Here is a 25,187-nt window from a genome sequence, read left to right on the forward strand (position 1 = left end):
GCAGAAAAGTAGGCAGGCAGAAAGAATTATACATAAAACAGTCTCCAAAAGTAAAGCAAAAAAATTTTTTTGTGATTTTTTTTTTTTCTCCTCTAGTCTTGTTTAAAATCCATTCAGTAGACTTCTACTTTTTCTGTGAAACATGGGAATACCTGGCTCTAGGATCATGAATTTTCAATGTCAGTGTAAGGACCTCCTCTGACTTTCTTTAAAAAAAAAAAAAAAAAAAAAAAAAAAAAAAATGCAGCATGAAAATTAATGGTGTAAATACACTTTTAAACTCCAGAATGCAGGAACTGGAACCAAGTGTTAAGCAATTTGCTTAATTATTGACTTTTCATAAAAAAAGTCTCTGGGGAAATAAGTACAGATGCTTTTAGCCTCTTTCTCAAGAGTTTCTGCTTTACATTTCCATTGAGAAGGATTAATTTCATGTGAAAGGGAAGCATAGTTTTCCTTCTGGTTTCAGAGCTGAAAGCTGTGTGTTTTGAAGTAATTTCAGTTCCTGTACAGGAAATTTCTGAATCCTAGTTTTTGCAGAAGCTTGGAGCATGCCTTTATTTGGCCTTCATTTCCTCCCTTTTCGAGCAAGTTTTCTTTTTACCTTTTTTGGGGGAGAAAAGGAAATAAAAGTTAATCGTAAGGACACGGAAATTACAATTGATTCTGAATCAAAATCCTACCTATATTGTTTACATTTTAGCTTTTACACTCTTTATACTGTGATTCTTCCAATTCCATCTTGTATCTTCTCAACGATTGCATAATTAATTGAATAAAACTGGATTTCCTTATGTATAGCACTACTTCCTGATAAACTTGGAAACACACAAGTTGAATAATAATTCCATAACTGAGTAATGTTTTTTCAGCATAAACAGAAATACATTTATCCACAGCTTTATCAGAGAATAAGAATGGTAACTTGTTCTAATTTACTGTATTTAACTACCCAGGTCTATAAAAATAGCCTGTCTTACTTAAGAACAAGCACTATTTGAAATGTTTTTCAAATATTTACAGTAACTTGTACATGTCTACTTCAAAGCAAAAAAAAAACCCCTATCAGACACAGCTATTTTTACATACATTTTTCTAGAAGACAGACAAATTTCTTTGATTTCTTACTGTATAAGCTACAATAAAAAACACAGAATTGTCCTCTATAAGATGCCTGCTACACCTTAAGGAAGCCTCCCTCTGCTATCTCTGTATCCTCAGTATCTTCCTGGCTGCTCCCACAGGCCTTAAAAAGATCCATTGCATTTTGGGAATATTCTGGACTTGAGTCTATCTCCAACAGTGAATCTCCATCACTTCCAAGCACCTGGCTTCTGAAAAACGTTAACAATGTTTTGGTATTTTTTCCAAGAAACACTGAGGTATTACATATTTTAAAGAAGCTATCTGATACAGGTGGCTTATTAAAAGCTATGGATAGTGCAATTTGTTATGAAGACTTAAAGAAATTTGATGTATAAAACAAGCATTGCAAGGCAGTACACAAATATTACTCTGTTGAAAGACTGAACAATTTACTAGTGTATGAACCTCGCTGTGAGAGGAAAAGGTAATTCTTTTTGATCGAGGTTCTCTGCAAGATCTTCAATTTACAAAATCTCTAGAAAGAAACCATTCCAATGATTCTTTCTTCCTTTAGATTAATTTGTAATTTCTTCCAGCACACTGGTTTGCTGACCTTATCTACAACTTTGGACACTTTTGCAATAAAATTATTATTGTATCAGATGCAGCTAAACAAATTTCTCAGTGTTCATGTGCATTTGTGGTTTGTTTATATTGGAAATCAAATCAACACATTTAAACACCAGAGTACAGAAAAATAAATTATCATCCAAGAGCTGTTTTATAGTTTACACAGTTCCAAATTCTGCTTTTGATTTACTTAAAATATATATTAAAATATTGTTACTATTAAACAAGCACAGACCCAAAATATCAGAAAAGAATTACAGTTAAAATTAATTTGTTCTGTTCATTAAAGATGGTCAATTTTCAACCCTTTGTTATCAATGAACTGAAGCAGAGCAGAGCACCTGAATTCCTGTGTACCTGGCGTTAATGAATGTACTGAAACACCCTCAACTCTTAGTTGTTTTACACAGCAATGCTAGTAAGGGGAACCAGGATACAACAGACAAAAAATAAAATTTGGTGGAAACAGGTTAGGTTATCCTGTTCTGACCCAACGAATTCATTTCTCCAATTCCAGCTGCCCTGGTACTTACTTTGAAAAACAGAACACAGCACAACATATGTTGGACCATGGTGTCTATAAATCATTGTGGTTTAGTTGCGCCCTTTAACTATGCTAGATCTGTCGTAATTGTAAATTCAGGGTCTATCTTGAGACAGAAAAGGCCCACCCCACCCCACCCATGTATTTTTTTTATTTATTTATTTTTACCTTTGTAGATCAATTTGTCTCTGTGCTGCTGCTGGCTTTTTTGCTGTGTCTTGCTGTTTTGGTGCTTTGGCATTACCTGCCTCTAAACTCCCTGGACTTTCTTGACTGACTGCTGCCCTTTTCCTTCCCCTGACAGGTGGTTTATTTGTTTCCTCATTTTTTGCAGTGGTACCCTGAGGTTCAGGTTTGGGTGGACGCCCTCTCCTGGTTTTTGCTGCGAGTGATGGTCCTGTTTCATCTACATTTTTTTCTTCTGGTTTTTGATGAATATTCTCAGTTCCAGATGCTGTTGCTGTTCTTTTTTTCCCACGTTCAGTGCTGTTTCCTTGTGTAGCCTGATCAGAATTAATCTCCTAGAAAATAAAAATCATGAATGTGAAGGAAAAAAAGATTCCCAAACGCAAACTCAAATTGTTACCTCCCTCTGACAGAAACATGAGTCTATAAAACAGTAAGTGTTCTTACAAAACCACATCACATGGCCTTAGACCTAGTAAAAAGTTTTACTAAGTGGGATTTCGGACATTAACCTTGCAAAAAGATTTTCTGCACTGTGTGTAATGTTAATATCTGCACCCAATGTATCTTTTAGTTGCTTGAAAGTGAGATTACAGTAAGACTAATAATCTCAGCTCCTCCCATGATGGTTCTTCTGGACAAGCTCCTTTTACTGCCTCTTTGCCAACTGACAGGAGAGAACTGAGGAGCAAGAGTAATGACTCTGGTACAGCAAATGATATTTACTTCAATATGTGCAAATTTTGAGACCAACCTTCAGTAAAGGTGCAGATTACTAAAGCCCTAAATGCCAGTAAAAGGAAAAAAACCAAGGCTTGCAGGGTATAAAGGGACTAAGACCTAGTCACAAATGAAACTTGCCGTCTTTGTTAATTCTTTGTCATGTCTGAATACGTATGGCCTACATGCATGTTCTTCTCAATACACTGAACAAGGTAATGGAAGTGATTAAATTTCATGAAGTGGTGTCTGTATATGTGAAACCTAAAGGGTGGTGGCAATGTAGGTCTCTACACAGGGAAGTATTCCTATGGAAACAAAGAGGAAGCAACTGGATGCTAGACCTTCATTGGAACACTGGCTTCCGGAACAGTTAGGAGGAGGGGCAGAGAAAGGGGTACTGAAGAAGTATGGCTGCAAAGACTTAGCAATTTCAAACAAACCAATTAAGGCCACTCACTATTATAAGTGCTGTGTCTGAACCAAGGACTTTTTTTGTTAAATATTCTACCATTATTTCTTAAATGTTTAAATAAATCAGGCAGTCTCTGTAATCTTTGTGACTGTTCTAGCAGCTTCACAGCAGACATTTACAACTGCTATTCATAAGAACTTTACAGATAACCACTCTTTCAAAATTTAAACTAAAGCCAGGTTTCAAGAACCTAGAAAGCATTTTTGAAGATTCATTTCATAAATGCTTTGCCTAACTTCTCTAACTTTTCAGAAGAACCCTATTTTGGGGAAAAAGAACAAAAAAGGAACCATACATTGAAATTTGGGACAGATTTTTTCTTCTTCATTAGCTCATGGGTGTGAATATCATGTGGATGTTATTTTAAAAGATTAAGAAAAACTATGTGATGATACAAATCCAAAACACCTGCTTATTACTCTGATTTCATCTAATAAAAAAATTTTCCTGGTAATATCTTCATTTAAAGCTACAGCTATCAACCGTCACTCTGAATCACAGCCTTACTGTTATTTATACTGGGAAACACAGAATAAAGGTGGGAATCTTTTGGAATTTTTGAAAAAAGAAGGAAGTCCCTTCTGATTTGCCTAGTGCTATTTTTGAGCACATGAGCTCTATTAATTACTCTGGATAACATAAATAGTAATTTTGAAAATAAGGGGTCTTCTATTGGGCTAGGAAAGTGACATAACTACATGAAATGAAATCGGACATTACCAGTTCCTCAGAGACCACCTGCAGTGATGTGTACTGAATAAACCCCCAATGCCAAGCTTATTATAGAGATACAGTCCATAAAATCCCCAGACATACCTTGTTTTTCACAGGTTCTGTCTTTGCTGGTGTGACTGAAATAATCCTCACAGGATTTTCATCATTTTCACTGACCCCAGTTTCTGATATATCTGAACTTTGTTCCCTGGTAGCATGATTGAAGACAAAATAAAACCAAAATACACAGAACAAAAGAAGAAAAAAGTTTGCAATTATTTAAAAAAAAAAAAAAAAAAAAATCAATGCAGACAGGCTAAATTAGTTAAAAAAGAGTTGAATTTGCCCAAGTCCACACTTACATTTTCTTTCCTAGACTGGGAAAGGTCTGAAAGGGATTGGCTAGTCACTGAGCCAAATCCCTCATCACAGACACAATGCCATGTAATTCTTTTTGCAAACTTAAGACCAATGCTCTAAATGAGGCCGTGTTCTTTTTCCAGATAGGAGAAGCCAATAGTGGCAAAGGTAGTGAAGAAAAATAAAGACCAGCAATGCTCAAACTTCAAGCTAATTTACACAACATACAATAGTTTTAAAAACAAAGTAGTTAAAAAAATAATCAAGATTATTACAGCATATATCATGCACACTTATAGAAGAAATTCTGAACTGAGTTATACCTCTCTTTGGCCTTATGAAACGTAGCAACTAGAGCTGACTTTCTCGACTTTCTTTAACCCTTTATCTTAGACAGTTAATCAACTCCAAAACAAATTAAACAATCTTAAAATTTGAAAGTGTAAACTGTTTCTCCAGATTTATGACAAATTTAAAAACTCTGGATCCACATAAAAATAACACTTACTAGAAGAAAGACCGAGTATTACAATCATATGTTGCATCTTTCCACTGAGATCCTGGTCCTCTTCAGCAAGCTCTTTTAAATTGTTCTTAATCTTAAATAGGTCAGAATATTTCATCTACATCAAAAATGTTTCTTGTTACCAATCAGGATTAATCCTAATTTACACATAAAAAATGTGTGAGTTGCAAAATCTGTTTAGTATTAATTATGGCTGGTCTCTTCAATTAATGTATTTTCTGATGTAAAAATATTATGAATATTAACCACCAAAATTTCAGTCTGTAGTGTCTTTTCTGTTCTATTATATGTAATTACAGGCAGGCCACACCTAAACACCATACTAAATTTGTGTCTACTAAAAAAAACCCAAAACAAAAAGCAAAGATGGAGATTTTACCTATAGAGAACTATTATATTTTTTAAAACTGGACAAAGCAAAGACACTCTTCAAACACATAGGCACACACACCAAATCATCTCTTATCCTAAAACATGCAAGCATACTGGAGAACATGAAGTAAAGAGTTGATGAAAGAAATTTCAAACTCCTGTACCTTGATCTGTTTCCTGCAGAAGAGCTCAGCTCAGAGTTTACACTGATATTGCTTCCAGTCTCTGATCCTGTAGTTCTAATATACGGTCTCCTTCCAGTTGCAGATAATGGTTTGTTTACTGTACCTAATACACCAGTTGGTTTTGGCTAGAAGAAAATGTTTAAATCTTAAAAAATGGGAACTTCAGACACATATTTATTTTTTAAATATTTTTTTGAGTATTTTAAAATACTTTTTCTGGATTAACAGTCTCAATCATGATGCCATCAATTTAGAGCTACAGGCCTCATCTTTACTTAAAAACCACTGTCTATCCTACTTTTATTTTTATAATTTAACAGCACTTCATCAATCGCCTTGCTCGCTCTCATGCTTTGAAGGGATAGCAACTGGAGAAGTCTCAATGAAAGCCAGAATGTTAGGTAATATTAGAGGACTGAAAGGATGTGGCAATATCCCTTCAGTCTCAACGTGGTTGAGAGCCTTTGGGTAAGGATGAAAGGGAAAGCAAATAAAGCAGATGCTGTTGTGGGAGTCTACTATCAACCACCCAGCCAGGACGACACCACCGATAAATTAATCTACAAGGAATTAAGGGATATCGCTAGATCAACTGCCCTTGTCCTTATGGGTGATTTTAACTTCCCAGATGTCAACTGGGAATATCATACAGTAGCGACAAACAGGTCCAGGAAATTTCTGAAGCATGTTGAAGATAACTTCTTGGTGCAGGTACTAAGGGAGCTGACTAGGAAAGGTGCCCTCCTAGATTTGTTGTTTGTAAACAGAGAGGGACTTGTGGCCGAAGCGGTGATTGGTGGCTGTCTTGGTCACGAAGTAGCCGAGTTTCAAATCGTTGGTGATAGGAGGAAGACGGCCAGCAAAACTTCGACCCTGGATATGGGGAGAGCAGACTTCAGGCTGCTGAAGGAGCTAGTTAGTAAGGTTCCCTGGGAATCTGCTTTTAAAGGTATTGGGGTCCATGAATGCTGGTCACTTTTTAAGAGCCATCTCAAAAGCGCAAGAGCAGGCAATTCCAAAGCATTGGAAGTCAAGCAAGTGGGGCAGAAGGCCAGCTTGGCTAAGCAGGGATCTTCTTCTAGAGCTTAGGCAGAAAAGGAAAGTGTATGGACTTTGGAAGCAAGGACAGGCGGCACAGGAGGACTACAGAGATGCTGTTTGCCACTGTAGGGAGAAAATTTCTGCAGCCAAAGCTTGATTAGAGTTCAAGCTGGCCAGCACTGTGAAGGACAAAAAAAGGGCTTTTTAAAATACGTTAACAGCAAAAGGAGGATCAGAGATAACACTGGGCCGTTGCTTGACGAGGTTGGTCGCCTCACAAACAGGAGGTGACAAAGCGGAGACGTTTAATGCCTTCTTCACCTCTGGCTTCAACACCGATGATGGGCCCTGGTACCCCCAGAGCCCTGTGTTGGAAGACCATGACTGGGGGGATGATAAACTCCCAGCTGACCCTGAACTCGTTCGAGACTTGCTGCTCCGGCTGGATGCACATAAATCTATGGGGCCTGACGGGATTCATCCCACGGTACTGAAAGAGCTGGCTGATGTCATTGCGGGACCTCTCTCCATAATTTTTCAAGGGTCTTGCGAGTCTGGAGAGGTCCCAGTTGACTAGAAGCTAACAAATGTTGTCCCAGTTTTCAAGAAGGGTAAGAAGGAAGACCCTGGTAATTACAGGCCTGTCAGTCTCATTTCAGTGCCCAGTAAAATTATGGAGAAGGTTATTCTAGGAGTTATTGAAAAACACTTGAGAGACAACACAGTCATTGGTCATAGCCAGCACGGGTTCACAACAGGAAAGTCCTGCTTAACCAATTTAATTTCCTTTTATGACAAGATCACCCATCTAGTTGACCAAGGGAAGCCAGTAGATGTGGTGGTTTTGGATTTTAGCAAAGCTTTGATACTGTCTCTCACAGTATCCTGCTGGATAAACTGTCCAGCACACAGCTAGACAAGTCCATAATATGTTGGGTGAGCAACTGGCTGAAGGGTCGGGCTCGAAGGGTTATAGTAAATGGGGTTACATCAGGCTGGCGGCCAGTCACCGGTGGGGTTCCCCAGGGCCCAATTTTAGGGCCAGTGCTCTTTAACGTTTTTATACATGATCTAGACACAGGAGTCAAATGTACATTACGTTTGCCGACGATACTAAGGAGGAGCTGTGGACTCCCTCGAGGGTAGAGAGGCCTTACAGATAGATCTGGATAGACTAGAGAGCTGGACAATCACCAACTGTATGAAATGTAACAAGAACAAGTGCCTGATTCTCCACCTGGGATGGGGTAATCCCTGTTATACATACAAACTGGGGGACAAGAGGATGGAGAGCAGCCCCGCAGGAAGAAATCTGGGGGTTTGGGTTGATGGCAAGTTGAATATGAGTCAACAGTGTGCCCTGGCAGCCAAAAGGGCCAACCTTGTCCTGGGGTGCATCAAGCACAGCATAGCTAGCTGATCGAGGGAGGTGATGGTCCCACTCTACACTGCACTGGTGCGGCCCCACCTCGAGTACTGCGTGCAGTTTTGGGCACCTCAATATAAGAAGGACATCAAACTATTAGAGTGTGTCCAGAGGAGGGTGACCAAGATGGTGAAAGGCCTCGAGGGCAAGACTTACGAGGAGCAGCTGAGGTCACTTGGTTTGTTCAGCTTGGAGAAGAGAACACTGAAGGGTGACCTCATCACAGCCTACAACTTCCTCAACGGGGGCAGCGGAGGGGGAGGTGCTGATCTCGTCTCTCTGGTGACCAGCGATAGGACACGAGGAAATGGAATGAAGCTGCATCAGGGGAAGTTCAGATTGGACATTAGGAAAAGGTTCTTCACTGAGAGGGTGGTCGCTCACTGCAACAGGCTCCCCACGGAAGTGGTCACAGCACCAAGCCTGTCACAGTTGAAGGAACGTCTGGACGATGCTCTTAGTTATATGGTTTCGTTTTGGGTAGCCCTGTGAGAGGCAGGGATTTGGACCTGATGACCCTTATGAGTCCCTTCCAACTTGAGATATTCTATGATTCTAACATCTTCTATTTGCAAAGCAAAGCACCTCTGGGAAAGGCTTTCCAAATTGTAATGCAGAATCAGGTTCACAACAACAGTAGGAAATGTGTACATGTTTACTATACAGAAAGCTAGTGTAAAAATATTTAACACCGTCTATCTATTCTGGGGTTCTCCAATACAGTGATGGAATTTTAGATCTTGCTATGGCTGATGTCTGTTGACTGATTTGGTCAGGCTGGGTAGGCAGTATGAAGGTTTTTATTTTGTCTCTGGAGAAGAGTCAAGGAAGTTTTCATAACTGGCATGTCACATTCTTCATGTAATTTTACATTTCCTCAGAGACCAAGTTAATTTATTAAGACATTCCCACAAGAAAAAATAATTCCCATGTGTGGAATTTATGAGGGAGCAGGCAGAAGAGAGATACTACAGATGCTGGAAAACATTTGGCTAGCAAAAAAAGCAATGATCTTTGTAGAAACAGCCTGTTACTGAGCACATGTTCAGTAGCTGCATCATCCTAGTGCTAATACTGCACAACATTTACTTAAACATATTATTCTTTTAATATTTTATTTGCTGAATTTACTGAGTATTTTATAAAAAGTAGGAAACATTTGGGACAGCTAATAGGAGAGAGAAAAATTTTAAGAAAGAAAAGAAAGTGCTTCTGCACAACCAGCAGGTTGCAAATTTCTGGCACCTACTGCCATAAGAGCTTGTGAAGGCAGAGCATCAGGAGGTTCAAAACCAGAGCAGATAAATTTAGGAACAAGTCCATAAGCAGATATCAAAACCAACAGGCACAGATGCAGAGTCTAGCATCCCATTACGAAAATTATGAATGCTGGGGGAGTAAGAAGGGGAATGTACTGCAGAAAGTGGCTAGACTTGCATGCTCTCCCTAATCATGTTGTATTGGTCCCTCTGGAAAAACAAGACCACAGAGGACCGTTGGTCTGAGTCAATGGGGTATCCTTACACATCTGCGTTTTCTGAAGTAGAAGTAGGTAGAAAAAGAAGCACGTGTTTGTGTATTCTATTAGACCATGGAATAAATGTTTGTTTTCCCAGAACATTGAAAATTACCTAAATAATACTAGCTTGGTATGGGACATCCCTCCCCGCCAAATCTAACTCTGTTTTAACAGAATGCAGGAGAAAAGCCTGTCTTATACCAGTAAGATTTTTTTAGTTACGACATAGCTTAGGTCTACATTGCTGAATGCCTTATCAAAAGAGAAATGTAGTAAGTTTACACAGCCAGCTAAACTTGCTTCAAATGCTACATTCATTATATTTGTATGTTGTCAAAGGTGAAACAATTATAGCAGTAGACAGATAACTTCTTCTGAGGATATTTAAAGCACCAGTCTGGTACTGGCTGCTGCTAAAGAAGGTGGTCTTCTGTCTGCCTCCTCCCTTCCTAACATAACTCCAGCCCAGCTCACTGAGCAGCATCCAGGCTGCTGTCAGAGGGTGAACATGAAGCAAGGAGAGGCAGGATTCTGCCAACTGAGCAAACTTCACCCACATGAACTGCTCTGATAGTGGAAACTTTTTGTATAAGTGAAAAATCAGTGTGAGAAGAAGCAATTTTAAATGATATGGCTATTTACAGAGTGATCATTTGTCTCTACTCTTACAATGAACAAAGTTCTGCTCTAACTGAAGGCTTTAGAAACTAATGCAGTAATAGTCCATGGAACATAGAACATGAAAATTAATAAATGCACAAGAAATTTATATTAAAACAATGATTTATACTGTTCTCAGGATTTTTATATTTTACGGGTCAGGCAGCATTCTTTCACTAAGCTCAAGAAAAAAAAACTGCTAATTTTGAGCTAGACTAAAAAGCATTCCAACATAATTTAACCAGAACCAAGGAAAGACAGTTTCAGAATCCCAAGAAAGGACAGCTGATGGTAAAAGGTATAAAAATAGGTTCTGTTTTTTATTATTTTTGTTGTTGTTGTGTGGCCACCCCCCCACCCCCAACTTGGTATTTTCCCTCCCCTGTGAAGGTATCAGCCAAATTATGTCTGAAATAAAATGAGACGTTCAAAAGTGTGTAGACATTTGCAGTTGAATTTAATAGCATTAACAGCTGTATTAAAAATATTAAGATTGAAAATTTAAGACCTCCAATGCTAGTGGTGTCACAATTCACTATCTGCATCATAACTTTATGCCACGCTTATTTAAATAATGGAAAAACCTGTAGTTATGTGAAAAACCATAGTTAATCAAGAACCTATGCCTCAGTGCACAGGTAACAATCTTGGTGTTGTGTACTCACCAGGTAGTATGTTAAAGGCGTTAATTATGCCATCAAATAAAAGAATCACAAATTATTGTACACAAATTCTTAATACCATTTTTAAGCTACAGCAGTCCACGACATATAAAAATATCACAAGTAATATTCAAAGAATTATAACTTGTCAAAATACAATACCTTTCCTGTCAAAAGAAGAACCCTTGTCTCTTCTGAAATGTAATTCCTGTCATTGCAGAAATCCTGTATAAAAAAATAAAATAAAAATCAGTTTGTGTTTGATCTCTCAATCTTGATGTTGTTTTTTTTGTATATACACAAGTGACTTCTCAAATTAGTGCTACAGATATTTCACACCATGCAACCTTCTGACAAATGAATCAATCTAATAAAGATAGGTCAAACTAGTATTTTGGAGGAGATTTGTAGTGAGCATTACTGAATGACAGTATGCCATACCTGAAGTTGGGATTCACATTTTTTCTTCTTGAATGACATGATTCGTTTGAAATGAAGCAAAACTGCCCTCCCTATTTTTTCACTTGCATCTTTTTAATGGGAAGTCCAAAGAGAGGAAAAGAGGTGTCTTTTTCTCTAAACAAGTTGAAAGTTGTTACCTTTGTCACTCTGAGTACAGTTTACACAGACCAAAACACTAAATCTGAATGCAGGTAGCTATCACAGACATCAGCTCCCTGTTACCATGGCATCTGTCATTTCACAATTAAATAAGCAAACTAAATTTTGCTTAAACAAGACTCTGGAAAGGCTCTTAATTAACAATCTAAGACACTGAAAAATGTGAAATGTATTCTTCAGTACAACCAAAACATTAGGTCTGGTTCAGAGAATTACTTTGGTTCCACTTATACTTTTCAGAAGTATGCCTCTTAAAGAACAGTAGTGCTATTGCTGACAGTAGAGCTGTACTCAGCAAGACTATTATCAGGCAATAAGAGGACCAACTTGTACAGCAAGCAAAACAGCCAAACAGCTACTGACAGATATAAACATACCACGGATAACATAAAAAATGTTCCCTTTTTCTTTTTTGTCTGCTTTGCATTCTAATTCAGATATAAAGTCAGAATATACATATATTCAGATGTACTTCTAAAACACTTTAATGAAAAGATCTAGCAATAGGTACTAACATATCGGTATTTATTCTACTTAGCTCTCACCTGGTTACAAACATTTCTGGCACATGTTCATAACACACATATAGCATAGCATACAGCCGATGTTAAAAAATTTAATTGCTGAGGATAAAATATATGCATTTTCCCACTCATGATATTATGTTATGGAGATAACCAGCTCTCAATTAGAAAAATCAAAGTATTTCCCCTTATTACTTTGGAAATAAAATTAACAAATTTACCTTTTCAGGTTGTGTAAAAAATTTGGTTGGCAATACAGGGTCCTTCGGTGAATCTGCATTGCACAAAGCACTTTTGCTGTTGATTACACATAGTGCTACATCACACACTGTATAAAGTTTCTGAAGAAAAAAAGAAAAGTATGCTTTAGGAATTACTTACTGTTTTTACAGTGTACAGAGAATGTACTTCTTTTAACACATAGATTAAACTTTTTAAATAACCACCACTAAGGACATTTTTGTAATTACATCATTAACCATACTGTTGGCTCTTCAAACACATACAGAAGTCCCCATTTTTCATATGATACTATTTAATAAAAACTAGTAATACTTTACTTGCCTATGCTATATGATAGGAGCTCTTGCTCAACCAAATCACCAAATATGGTTTCTCATCTCTGCTAGAAACTAATAGGTTTACCAGTAGTCATATAATACAGTATTTCCTCCCCCAACAGCAGAAGATACTTATGTCAGGAAATAAGGCAGGCAGGCAGTAACAGGAATATTTAACAAATTTTGTTTATTAACTTCATTAGGTATTGTGTGCTGGATAAGGTCAGCAAGGTTCTGAAAGAATGAGATTGGCAACATACAGACAATACTCGCAATTAACACTCTCGCTAAAAGACCATAAAAACGTCTGAGCTAGTGCTTTCAGATTACCTGCAAATCCTGTTCATCAACTGCTTGTGAAACCCTCAGCCCATCACCCAACACTTATCTGAATTGCGTTTCTTACTTCATTGGCCTTTGGCTCATCAGGAGACTGAGCATCTCGGGTAAGCTTGATGTTTTCGGCCATCTTTTTCATGAAGGCATGGCTATTGTTCTCATTCTTTGTCATTAAAACTTCAAGCATGAACCACAGGCACCTAAAAAGCCATAAAACCACAAGCAATTACATTCCAGCCTTTATACTGCAGCTCCCGCATATAGCAATGTCTTAAAAATTGTCAGCTGTACTAGCTTTTTCTTAAGAAACCACAAACAATTTGAAGATATCATAAACAGATAACATCATCCGAAGGTGTAAATAGAGTCTAGATCTTTAACACACAGAGTCTTAATCGTACTCTTCGGAATAAACCTGCCAAATTAGTGTGCTGCTTATTATATCTGTAAACACTGCCCAACCAATCAACTTTTTTCTCTTCCAAATATGAACAGAACCAAGAATTCTGATGCTACCATCATCTAGATGAAATTCTGTAATCACTACCTTGGGCTATGTCTATGTTCCTATCAACAGTGTACCATGACCACACTCATAACAGGCTTAAACAAATCATACTGCTGCTAGACAGTTACCCACACTACGTGGTTTAATACTGGAATTCAAATAGGAGAGGAGATCCAAACTGAGCACGTCAGATTCTTGCTAACGCTCCGTATCGGAGGAAAAGAAATCCTTACAGATAGACATAATGGAATTAGCTTTCCCAGTTTTCTTTCTTTAAATCTAGTTTATTTATAGGGAGAACCCATTATATTTTGACTAAAAGTTTGTTTTAAGAATTTTTCAATTATGATATAAAAGCACAAGTGGTCCGTCCATGCTATCATTTGCTATCAAACTTCACAGCTGCACGTGGCTAGAGGGTCAACAACAGTCATAATATGGTAAAATAATACTTAGTTGAGAAAGACTTATGGGTGGGTCTGAGAAATGTAGGCTTTGCCAGTAGCTAATTTAATTCTGAAGCTCTGGAAGAGAGATTTACCGTGTAGAAAGAGGCTAATAAAAACCTAGAAAAACAGGATGACTGAACATTAGAATTCCCTGTCCACAAAAGCCCCGATCTGCTTAACTGATACAAATTAAAGATTGTAACACAAGAGATGAAGGAACATTTCTCTCAAAAAAATCAAAGCAAAAGAGGGTTGTGCTCCGTCAAAACACTTAAATAGTTATCTGGTGTTCAAATAAAATAAGACATCTATATTCTGACTTGCATCCAAGAGCTACAAAGGCTATAGTAAATAAATTTGTCATATACCTTTACATCCATCTATTCATTATTCTCAAGAACTTAAATGGGATGAATACAGGACTGATAACATACCACACTGACCCAGCCTCTCCAAAACCCTGTGTCGTCCAAAGATTATTACTGAGGACAAATTTTACTCTGGTAATTCCAGTTAACACGTCAGCTTCAATAGCTTGATTTCCTCACTAAGTCAACAAATTAAATAAATCACTATCAACTCTGAACAAGACCTTTCCAGAACAACAGTGGGATTTCATGTAGAAAAAATATGCACCTAGAGGAACACAGTCACATAAAGCAAGTTCATTCTCTGTATCCATTTCAGTATTTTTGGAATATGACTTTGGAAGAAAAAGACACTGTCTCAAGATAACAAACAAACCCAAACCCAAACATACCTCTGTAGGACAAGCTTAAAAAACTTTGTAAGAATAAATATCACAGATTATGGTTACGGAACTTGCTAAGCATGTATTTACTTTACGTGACTGTATTTAGGCCATATAAAACCAAGACAAACTAGGGAGACAACTACAAAACACACTGCCAGTCTGCTTTTCCAAGTTTGCAAGCATCTATGTTAACACTTTAAAGTGAACACTACGACTCTCAGAACTCTTGAAAGAAACACTGTATTACATTATATGAGAAAAATGTTTTGCATTTATCTCAGGAGACTCTTCAGAGAAGTATTCCTGCCAATATTCCTGTACAGAGCATTTCTTTGTTTGGAGCAGTACTCTCTGGCTAGTTCAGCCAGCCTGTGACTAACATGGGGGAGGAAATTTGACAACAAAGGAAAGCTATACAAGGGATGTCCAAAAAAGCTCTGTGCACTAGAAAGCACTTCTCAGAGAAAGTATTAACAACTGCGAATCAGAACTTGTTCCATATATTTTGGATAAAGTACACGCTAGAGGACGCTTTCAGATGTTGCCAGGAACAGGGAGTGCTGGGACAAAATGTAGGCTTGATGATTAGGTAAGAAATCTTCAGTGACTTCAGGTTCTGACCAGGTGTGAGTCAAGTAACTCAGAAATCAGAACAAATGAAGTTTTTCATTTTAAAGAAAGAATCAGACTTGGACTGTCACAGCTGAAGGTGCAAAAAGAATTAAGATGTGAACTGGTCTATTTGCACCAAGAATGAACTGCTTTTCTGATGATGTATACTGTAGCATGTGGTTATACATGCCTTTGTAATACCAAAACAACATAGCTCACAGTTGCACCAAAAATAAATACAAGAAAAAACCAAAACACTAAAACCAAAGCTGGGGGGGGACACAATTTAACAATTTTTAAAAAGTGCTAAAGTTTAACTTTAAAATTCATTACAAGACACAAAGGAATACAAAAGTTATACTTAAGTTATGAAAGATTATTTGAGGCATACAAGAAGGTCTCAAACTGGAAACAGTACAGAACAAGTCTCCATATGACAGGCTTGTGTACAATAATCTGTGCTGAATACATTAAGAAGCACTAAGCCTGCACTGCAGACTATAGCGCAAATGATAAGTCAGCATCAAACTTAGCATGAATTGTGGGGGGGGGGGGGGGGGGGGGGGAAGGGAAGAGAGAAAAAATAGTTTCCAGTGAAGCAGGACTCTGACCCAGCATCAGTGGCATTACGTTTTCAAGTCCTGGAGAAGCTCTGTATTTCATAAGTTCCAAAATATTTGAACTGACATTACTTGGCATCTCTTAAGTGTGTTGGGAAATTTCTAGGCACAAATACAAGAATCTAAAATCATTACTTCACTTTAAAAGAAGCCTAGACGACTTACTAATTTGGTATACTATGGTGTGTCCTACAGGCTACCATTTGGGCTTTCAGAATATACTGCTAAGCAGTTGTTGATGCCTTCTTCCCTTGGTTAAAGTGTTACACATTTCCAAGATTACTGTTTTGCAAAATACTGTTGATAAAACAAAGAGTTCCTCTTCCTAATCAACTTTTTCCAAGCACAGAAAAATTCTCAGATAACAATTCTAGAATCATTTGTCACTTACTCTTTGACATCACGAAGCTGATCGACATCCTGAGGTTTTGTGAAATCTGGATCATGTGCCAGTAAGTGAATCATATATGGTACCACATATTCAGGCAGCAAGGATAGCAATTTTTCTACAGTAACAAAAAAATCATAAATAACCTCTATATTACACACACACTTGCATCACAAGAAACACTTTTTCAAAGTATCACTTTTTCAAATATGGAATGTAAAATTTCGATTTTCATTTTCTTCCTACAAATTTTACGTTTAATGAATCATTAAAAATAAATAAATGAGTTTTACTAGTAAAAAACTACTTGGTCTTACTTCAGGAAGAAGGTCATAAAGCCTAAAATATCAAAAAACAAAGTATTATTGAGCAAAACAACTACCACAATAGCATTGTATTTTACATGTATAATTCTCAGCAATGTACAGAGAAGTATTTTATGGTTTATGCTAATGCTAAACTAAGTAAATTTAGATTTGAATGTGTCTAATATAAAGATGAGGAAACAAATTAAACTTATCCAGTGTTTCTTTAGAAAAGACATTTGCTTAAGTTTTAATGATTACTCCTTCCAGTTTAGTATTTGACTATTGTATTCTTAACAATTTTACTGAAATACTAACCGTTAGCCATAGGATTCTGCTTAATATATTCTCTTCGTATACTGATGTTTTTGAGCAAGCACTGTCTGGCATGTGCTCTTCTCTCTTTCACAGGGTCTTTGGCACACAAAGCAAAGATTGCCATATATTCCAAAGGGAGAAGTAATTTCACAAGTGCCTTATGCAGTTTCTGGGCAAATATCTGCCTCACTTGGTAGCACTCGTCCTATAGCAACACAAAACATAAGAGTGCAACCATAAAAATCTTGGTCTTAAAAACAAAAACAAACAAAGAGAAACACCCCCAAAAAAATTCGAGGTGGAGTTATGAGGAGACATTTTAAAAATATCAACAGGTGCAGCACAATAAATATTTGAAATTTCAAGAACTCTTTTGAAAGCTGCAGTGAGGAACAGAAAATACTCAGTGTAGCAGCAACAAAAGCTCAGATGTAAGGACTCTGAACTCAGTTAATTAGGAGTCATTTCAACTCAAATGCAGTTACTTACATTAATGACAAGTGCACAGAGCTGGAACTGTTCTGGGGTAATTATTTCATGGTAACAGGGTTCCTGTGCAAGCTTCATTATTGCACTACCAGCAGCTAATCGCAGTCGAGACATATCCGATTTACTATACATACATGAGAGAAAAAAAAAAAACCAAAACACAACTCACAACTATCCTTAAATTACTTGCATGTCACGATTTCTTCTTTTTACAAGATCAATGAGCAATTAAGGTTTTTCTCTGTCAGACCAGATCACAGTTCTATAGCTTTAGATCAAGCTAAATTAACCCAACCAAATTTGTGAAAATAAGGTGCTCTGCTTTTCCCACAAAAAACTTAATTCCAGTAAAATAGTGAAATGAGAAGAGTCAAGGTTCTTGTTTTCATATCACTGTCTACATGAAAGCAACACTTTTACCACAGATATTCTTTTTCCTTCCTTCACCCTCAGAATGAAGATGAGGTGCAAAGTTACCTCACTGCTGGAATGAAGAAGCTCCACCCAAGATCACCCAACTCCTAAGTGTGTTAAATCTCATCACTGAATTGTTTTCAAAGATACTCCTGCAGGTCTTTTACTCTCTACAATGTCTTTTACATCAAGATATCTACAGGGTTCTGAGTTAGGTTATTAGTAAATTACAAGAAAGAGGGAGTATCAATCTCCTAATATTAAAACTCCAATCAGATCTGTTTTCTATCATCCCATTGGTCAACATTGTGCTCACCTTAAAATTCTAAAAAAGCTCCCAAAGAATTAATATTCTTTGAAATTCTACAACAAAATTGATGGAAGCCTGAAAGGAACAAAATCTGACCTGATTCGCTTCTGTTCTGTCAAGTCTCCTTCACTGACAAGCATAGCTGATAATAACCGGAGTGTGGAATTTGCAGATTTCGACTGGTTGTTTTTCATACCCAACAGCCAGCGTACCAAAAGTTTAATTGCTTGCACCTATCAAACACGAACAAATCAACAATTAACTTACTTCCTAAAGTTGATAAGGCACTAAAACCTACTGCTGTCAAACTGAAATTTCCATAGACTCCTATTTATTACAGCTGATATATTTTTAAAGGACAGAATGAAGCAGTAAATATTTACAGAGTGAAGAAGGAAATAGCAGTCTGTGACATCAGAACATTTCAACTACTGTTCAGTGTCTTCTCATAAGTGCATCTAGATGATGCAGGATACTTGCTACATGATTAAAACCAAAAGTAACTAGATAAACATTTCTAGAAATGGCCATAATTAGATTCACAGTAAACAGCCTATAAAGATGAATGAATAAAATTCATCAGGGTCTCAATTTATTTCAAATCTGTTTACAGTCAGTAAAGTCAAATCACCTTTCTTGCAAGGAAAACTAAAACTTTTGAATCTCTTAATTTTCTCAACATTTAGCATAATTAATATTGGTAAGTGAAGACATCAAAATGCATAGTTTCTACCAGTTCTATAACTGTGTGTATAATCCACAAAAACTCTAGAACACTGCATATTCTAAGGAGACTAATACAAAAGTACTCAAAAGGGATTTTTTCTAATACTCTCCATTGCAAACTTGGAAAAAAGTAAATTTTTAATCTCATATATACACATTATTACTGACAGCAGATCATTCACCTTTGCTAGTACTTCTGGAGAAACTTCTTCATCTGGAGACCACAATTTTCCATTTTTCTCACCTGTTGACTACAGACATTCATGTAAGTTTAAGAACTGGTTCAATCCATACAGAAAATGCAGAAGTAAAAACGGAAAAAAGTCATGGACTAAGCTTTCTTTGACACAAAGATCTTTTATAATGCAATTATCATTGTACTAGCCATTTATAGAACGTTCCTTTATTGACTCATTCAACAAAAAAGTTCTATTCCCCACAGAGTTAATAACAGGCAAACAGAATAGTAAGGACTTACCAAAAAAAGAAAATCTTACCCTGTCATTCATTAGGAGATCTTTCACAATGAAATTTGCAACAACAGATTTCATTGGAGAAGCAAACTGGTCTGGAGCCAACATAGAAATATGACCCAATGAGACTAATGGAGTTATAAGTTGTTCTGGTACATCGGCATTCAAACTTCTACTAAGAGGCTGAGGAAGGGAAAAAAAATTTTCAACTATAGATAAGTAAGCTAGCATGCTTAAAAAAATAATTTATTTTACAGCTGGATTGCTGATGAGTTTCACAGTTTTTCCATAAGAATTAATAAAGTTAGCAAATCAAAATGGAGAAAGAATGCGATTTCCTAATTAACAGAGTAACCAAAAATCTCACAAGATAAGGGCAAAACAAATTCTCTATTCTTTTCCTGTTTTAATGGTGAAACACATTCAGACCTGGGAGACATGGGAAAAACTCTGACTCAATTCTATTCAGGAGTTGTGAAAACCTGAATCGTAACTGCAAATGGCAGAAAATAATAGCAGGTAAAAAAACCCTGGAAACCACCAGGGACATTTCTATTAGCGATCAGTATTTCCCTTCCTGGTAACTGTCACCAGGATAATTCTGTGCTGCTGTATCACCCAGCACCCTCACATCGTATTCTGGTATTAGGGAGGGAACATGCACTCTCACAGAAGTCTAAGCAGAGATCAAACTCTGTAAGCTTAATTCAAAGCTTTTCACAGTTCTGAATTATGCAGAGTTTCAAAGACAGCCAAGATTAAGAACCTAAGATATTTTACACGTGCAGATTAATAATGTTATTATTTGAGAGATTACAGTGAAAAGTAGTAACCTCTCTGCTCTGTATAAGGTGACTTTTTGCTTTACAACTTGTCTAAGCAAGCACTAAGCTAGTGTCTGAGCTTACAGTCAAGTAGTTATTCTGCACTAACTTCCTCAGTGAGAAAGTGCTGTATGTGCAAAGACCTTAAAGCATGGTAATTTAATACAGTTTGAAAGTAAAGGATGTTATCTCTCATTTAGTATCTGCTAAATGTGTCCTCATGCGATTTAGTGTGGAACATTCCAGCATATTTAACTTATTTTCCCCTAACTTCTCCCGTGTAGACAAAAAGGAATACCTTCTCTATCAGACATCAGAATATTACAAAATCGTGACTGTAAGACACAAACATTAATAATTGCTATTGTAAAATTAATGACTTATCTCGACTACCACGCACCCGTAGGCTTCCTGACCTCATAAATTGTTATCTGTTAATAAACAGTATGAATTAATGTTAAATACTAGTATCAATTAAGAACAGGAACAAATCTTAAAAACAAAAAAGCAAGACATACCTCAAAGATCTGTGCAAGTTGCACTTCTTTATTTGAAAATATGGCATGTATACAGTGAACAGCTTGTTTTGCCTGATGAGGAGTGCCTCTTTTTGCTTTCTGATGCAAAATCGGAATTAGTGTTCTGTGAACATTAAACAAAATACTTCAAAATGCAATTTGCAATCTACAAAAAATAAAGCTCTTCACCTATACAAATCTATCCTTGCCATCTTATAAATCAAGCATTTCTTTGAAGTCTGTTCAGGAAAGATCATAATCATAAAGTGAAAAGCAGGATGGAATTGTATTTAGTTATACTTGTTGAACATCTTACTGTAGACATTTAAGCAGAAAAAAGCCCACAGGGAAAAATCAAACATGAAAGAAAATAATCATCAAAATAAGGCTGTTCAGGAAGCCAAATATAAGGTGGGGAGAACCTCACAGGTTCAGCTAGGGTAAACTCCTGGGCTTGTTATCCAAGCTTGGAAGTGACAGGGCTGAAGAAAATTTATGAAAGCTAAGAATAACCATTAAACATCAACGTGTTTATAGGCCTGTACTGCTTTAACTTTGGTCGTTAATCGCAATGCATACTCAAGTGAACAACTGCTTTGTTCTGAGCTTTTGCATTTGAATCCCCTGAGATCTATCTGCTGATGAGAGGCCACCGAAGGAAAGAGCAGGGCAGAAGCCACTCCAGAGACCAGGTGGAGGTTCGTCAAACTGTTTGGTTCCACTCCTGAGAGAGTGCTGGAAGGCAGCCCTGTCCCCTGAGAGGTCATCGTCTGAGACGCTAACTCCTGAGGTTTACCATGCAACTCACCCAGCAACTGACACGAGAAAAAAAAATTGCCTAGAAAGCGTCTGACACAGAAACATCTAAAAAAAATTCCTTGCTTTCTTGAAAGGCTCTGTAATAACACAGCATTCAGTACATGGATTATTTAGCACCTGGCGTTCACTGACACATTCTACATAATCAAAATCAGCAACAAGAGGTGGAAGAAGAGCTTGCAGGTTGAAAGAATGAAGTCTCAAACATTTTTGTCAAAAACCACACAAAACCCAAAACCAAACAAAAGACCCCTAGAAAAATGTTAACAGTATCCTAAAGTAGGAGAATGTCTCTTCTCAAACCTGCTAAGATTCCACAAGTTGGATTAAATAAGAACCAAAATAGCAAAGAATTCAGTAAAACCTACAGTTAAAATAAGCTTCAATGCCTAACCTACAGTTTTCATAGTGTAAGTACATGCACATTAAAGGGCCTTTGTCAAGCGTTGGTGCATCAGTTACAAACCATACCTCATCACACCCCAAATGACACAGAACTGCAAAAGGTGAAACCTGACATATTTACACGCACCTTTACATGTTTACATCTACAAGTTTACACGTGGTCCATAGGCTCTCTTTGAGCATGGCCAACACTTCCGTCAGACTCTAGAGACATATGGCAGTCCTTGTCCATGAAATGGTGCACAAACCTATTCATTTTCCATACAAGGAAGAACTTGGGCTACTGCTGGTGAATGCTACTTCAAAGGACAGCAAGCAGCCTGCTCACACAAGCAGTTTTAAAAAAAAAACAGGTCACTTGAAACAAACTATCTTGCTGATTATATCGAATCTTTCATTTATGATAAAGATTTCTGAATATATGAAATCTGGAACACCCACTTGTCCTCAGACTTCTTTTCCTTTGCATCAGTGTAAACACTGACCTGGTTTTGGCTTTCAGAATGTTAACCTGACTTGCTTGCAAACCATGCCAAGGGCTAGACCTCCATTTTGACAGTTATATTTAAGTTATTTGAGACTGCCCAGACTATACTTCAGCAATACGTGGCTAAGACATGAAGCCAAAAGAAATGTCAGCAATACCAGCTTCTTTGACAGAAGATGATATAACCCAGCAATGCACAGTCTTGACTGAACTCTAGTAGGGAACTATAGACAATTGGGACTATACTGGGAACTATACTGACAATGGGGATTGCTGGGCTTTTCCTTCTCTTCACCCCTACAAATGTCTTCAAAGGCGTCTCATATGTGGATTTGTAACATTTTTCTTTCGTCCAAAATCTGATTCAAATCCATAAGAATCCCTGAGGTTACATCTTCAATTCACTGAGAACTTAACGTGTACATCAGTATGCATTTTAGCATGGTAATATCCGAGATGCTATTTCAATATATGAGAACTTGAAACCTGTGCTTTATAATCTGGATTAGTTAGTTACTAACAGGCTAATTTTAAGGTTTTAGATGCTACCCACAAGGTTTTAAATAGTCTGTGAATACCTAGTAGATTATGCAGCTTTAATCAGCAGTTAAAGCATGAATTGCATAATGACGACTTATAGACAGCCAATTATTCTTTGTTAGAAATTCATGCCTGCTTTTGGATCTTGTTTCCCAACTTGTTTCATAACAAACAGAGCTGTTAACCATCAGAGATTGTATTTTCGTTCCTTACAAAGATAGAAAAATTGTGTGAAGGACAGATATGAGTAGAAACGATGCCAAGGAATTACATCTTCGCCGTATTTTTGCTGTTGCTTATTTTGTAACCTGGGAGACATGCTACGCGCTGTTTTTAATGTGTCTATTATAAGAAGATTTTTAAGTACCACCTAACATCTTCAATAAATACACAAAAATTGCAAGAATGCAGAATTTAAAAATGAAGAGACAAAAAGGTAGTGAAGGAATACAAAATGATGGAAGAGAAGCTGTTCATATTTACAAGACTATAAAGTAATTTTAGGGGCAACATATTGAATAAACTATCAAGAGGCAGAATTCCAGGTATGAAAAGCAGCATGTGAAGAAATACACTCACGATCTTATCTGTGGCAAGTCTGTTTCTATTTTGTGACCCGTGTTTCTGAAAATCTGTATGGCTGCCTCAGCTACCTTATCATCTTCCATCCTGAGGCACTGCAGCAGAGACTCATAGGTCTCTGCAGAGTGGAACGAGGTAGGATGTGTAAAGGACAGAACCTGTAGATACACATTAAAACAAAGGTATATTTATTCATGGTACATGAATCATCAGAAAAACAAAATTATGGCTGTTTATGAGCATTACCATTAACATAAATAGCTATTACATGCTCATATGAGATTATTACATTCAATAACTGCATTTTGGAGAAAGTGATAGAGGCATTTTCAAATAAATTAATCTATGCTTTGTTCTTCAGGTCCTCCCCTCCTCCAAATATTTTATAAGATACTACATTATTTGAATATGTAAACATATTTATTAAAATGAATTTATTCAAGAGTATTTGTTTATATTCCAATCTACTTAAGAATGCTTTTTTCCAACTTAATTTAACTGAAATCTTAATTTCTCCAGAATCTGTAATCCCTGAGCAGAAAAGAAATCAAGAAGGTTAAGACATCTACAAACAAAACATAGATTACTGTCCTTTTAATCTAAAGCTAATGAAATATAACACATTCTGTTAAATAGGAGAAATGTCAAATAAGAAACTAAGCATGCAGAGATTCAAGGCAGGAAAAGAGAGAACAAAAGGTTATCCCAAAGCAAAACAGTATTAAGTAAAGTTCAGATAACATACGGTAGGGAGAACAATGAAAAGTTGCACGTATTTTGTGTATTCTTTGGATTTATCTTATCTTGGTTTCTTTGATCAGAGTTGCCTACTTGCGTGAGTATCAATGTGTGAAATAACATTCTCAAAGATATCCACATCACAGCAACAAAATCTTCAACCTTGGCAGATTTCTCTTCTGAGCTACATTAGCAAACAGACATTACTTCTTTGCATACTTCTGTATAGCTATTTCTACCATGGTTGCCATTACCTAATTTGGTGTGATGTGTCTCCATAAACTCCACCTCGTTCATTCACACTTCTGAAAAGTCTCACTTTAATTACGTAACCTTGCCCTCCATTCCTTCCTATATTTTATACTGCCCTTTGTAACATATTGAAAATAAAGTCTCATTAGTGAACTACCAAATCCATCACAGATGTTTTCCAGGTATTTCAAATCCTTCTTTCTCCCCCAGCCATTTCTCATCACCACTGAGAACAGAAGTTCCCCCGTCCCCTTTTTTTTTCTTCTACATAACTTGGGCTCTTGAGTTTATTGCTTGCTTTCCTTCCAGTACCATACAGGCCCCAAAGAACGTGCATTTCTCTTCCTCTCACTTTACCTTTGCACCTTCTTCTATACGACTTCCCTAAGCAGAAATCAATTTCTGCTTTAACGTGCGTATTTCAACTGTTGGCACCCTTTTCAAAACATACTTCTTCCAAAAACCCATCTCTTTCATTATTCTTTTTTCAAGCGAGTATTAATAAC

At 37.0% G+C, this 25,187-nt stretch overlaps 1 protein-coding gene across 1 annotated transcript in view; it reads right to left on the reverse strand.

The window, feature by feature from the left end:
* Positions 1 to 248: 248 nt before the first annotated feature.
* Positions 249 to 25,187, reverse strand: part of PDS5A (PDS5 cohesin associated factor A) — an 84,162-nt gene continuing 59,223 nt past the window's right edge. Inside the window, exons 19-34 of the mRNA XM_050896681.1 lie at positions 23,689 to 23,849; positions 20,859 to 20,982; positions 19,541 to 19,699; positions 19,226 to 19,294; positions 18,414 to 18,550; positions 17,594 to 17,717; positions 17,105 to 17,309; positions 16,485 to 16,599; positions 13,218 to 13,350; positions 12,473 to 12,592; positions 11,269 to 11,331; positions 5,778 to 5,923; positions 4,458 to 4,563; positions 2,429 to 2,781; positions 1,184 to 1,334; positions 249 to 604 (exon numbers count right to left, since the gene is read on the reverse strand). Of these exons, the coding sequence (XP_050752638.1) occupies positions 569 to 604; positions 1,184 to 1,334; positions 2,429 to 2,781; positions 4,458 to 4,563; positions 5,778 to 5,923; positions 11,269 to 11,331; positions 12,473 to 12,592; positions 13,218 to 13,350; positions 16,485 to 16,599; positions 17,105 to 17,309; positions 17,594 to 17,717; positions 18,414 to 18,550; positions 19,226 to 19,294; positions 19,541 to 19,699; positions 20,859 to 20,982; positions 23,689 to 23,849 (2,202 nt within the window). The 3' untranslated portion in view covers positions 249 to 568. The remainder of the gene's footprint in view (positions 605 to 1,183; positions 1,335 to 2,428; positions 2,782 to 4,457; positions 4,564 to 5,777; positions 5,924 to 11,268; positions 11,332 to 12,472; positions 12,593 to 13,217; positions 13,351 to 16,484; positions 16,600 to 17,104; positions 17,310 to 17,593; positions 17,718 to 18,413; positions 18,551 to 19,225; positions 19,295 to 19,540; positions 19,700 to 20,858; positions 20,983 to 23,688; positions 23,850 to 25,187) is intronic.

Source organism: Gymnogyps californianus, chromosome 4 (assembly GCF_018139145.2).
Source record: "Gymnogyps californianus isolate 813 chromosome 4, ASM1813914v2, whole genome shotgun sequence".
Lineage (NCBI taxonomy): Eukaryota > Metazoa > Chordata > Aves > Accipitriformes > Cathartidae > Gymnogyps > Gymnogyps californianus.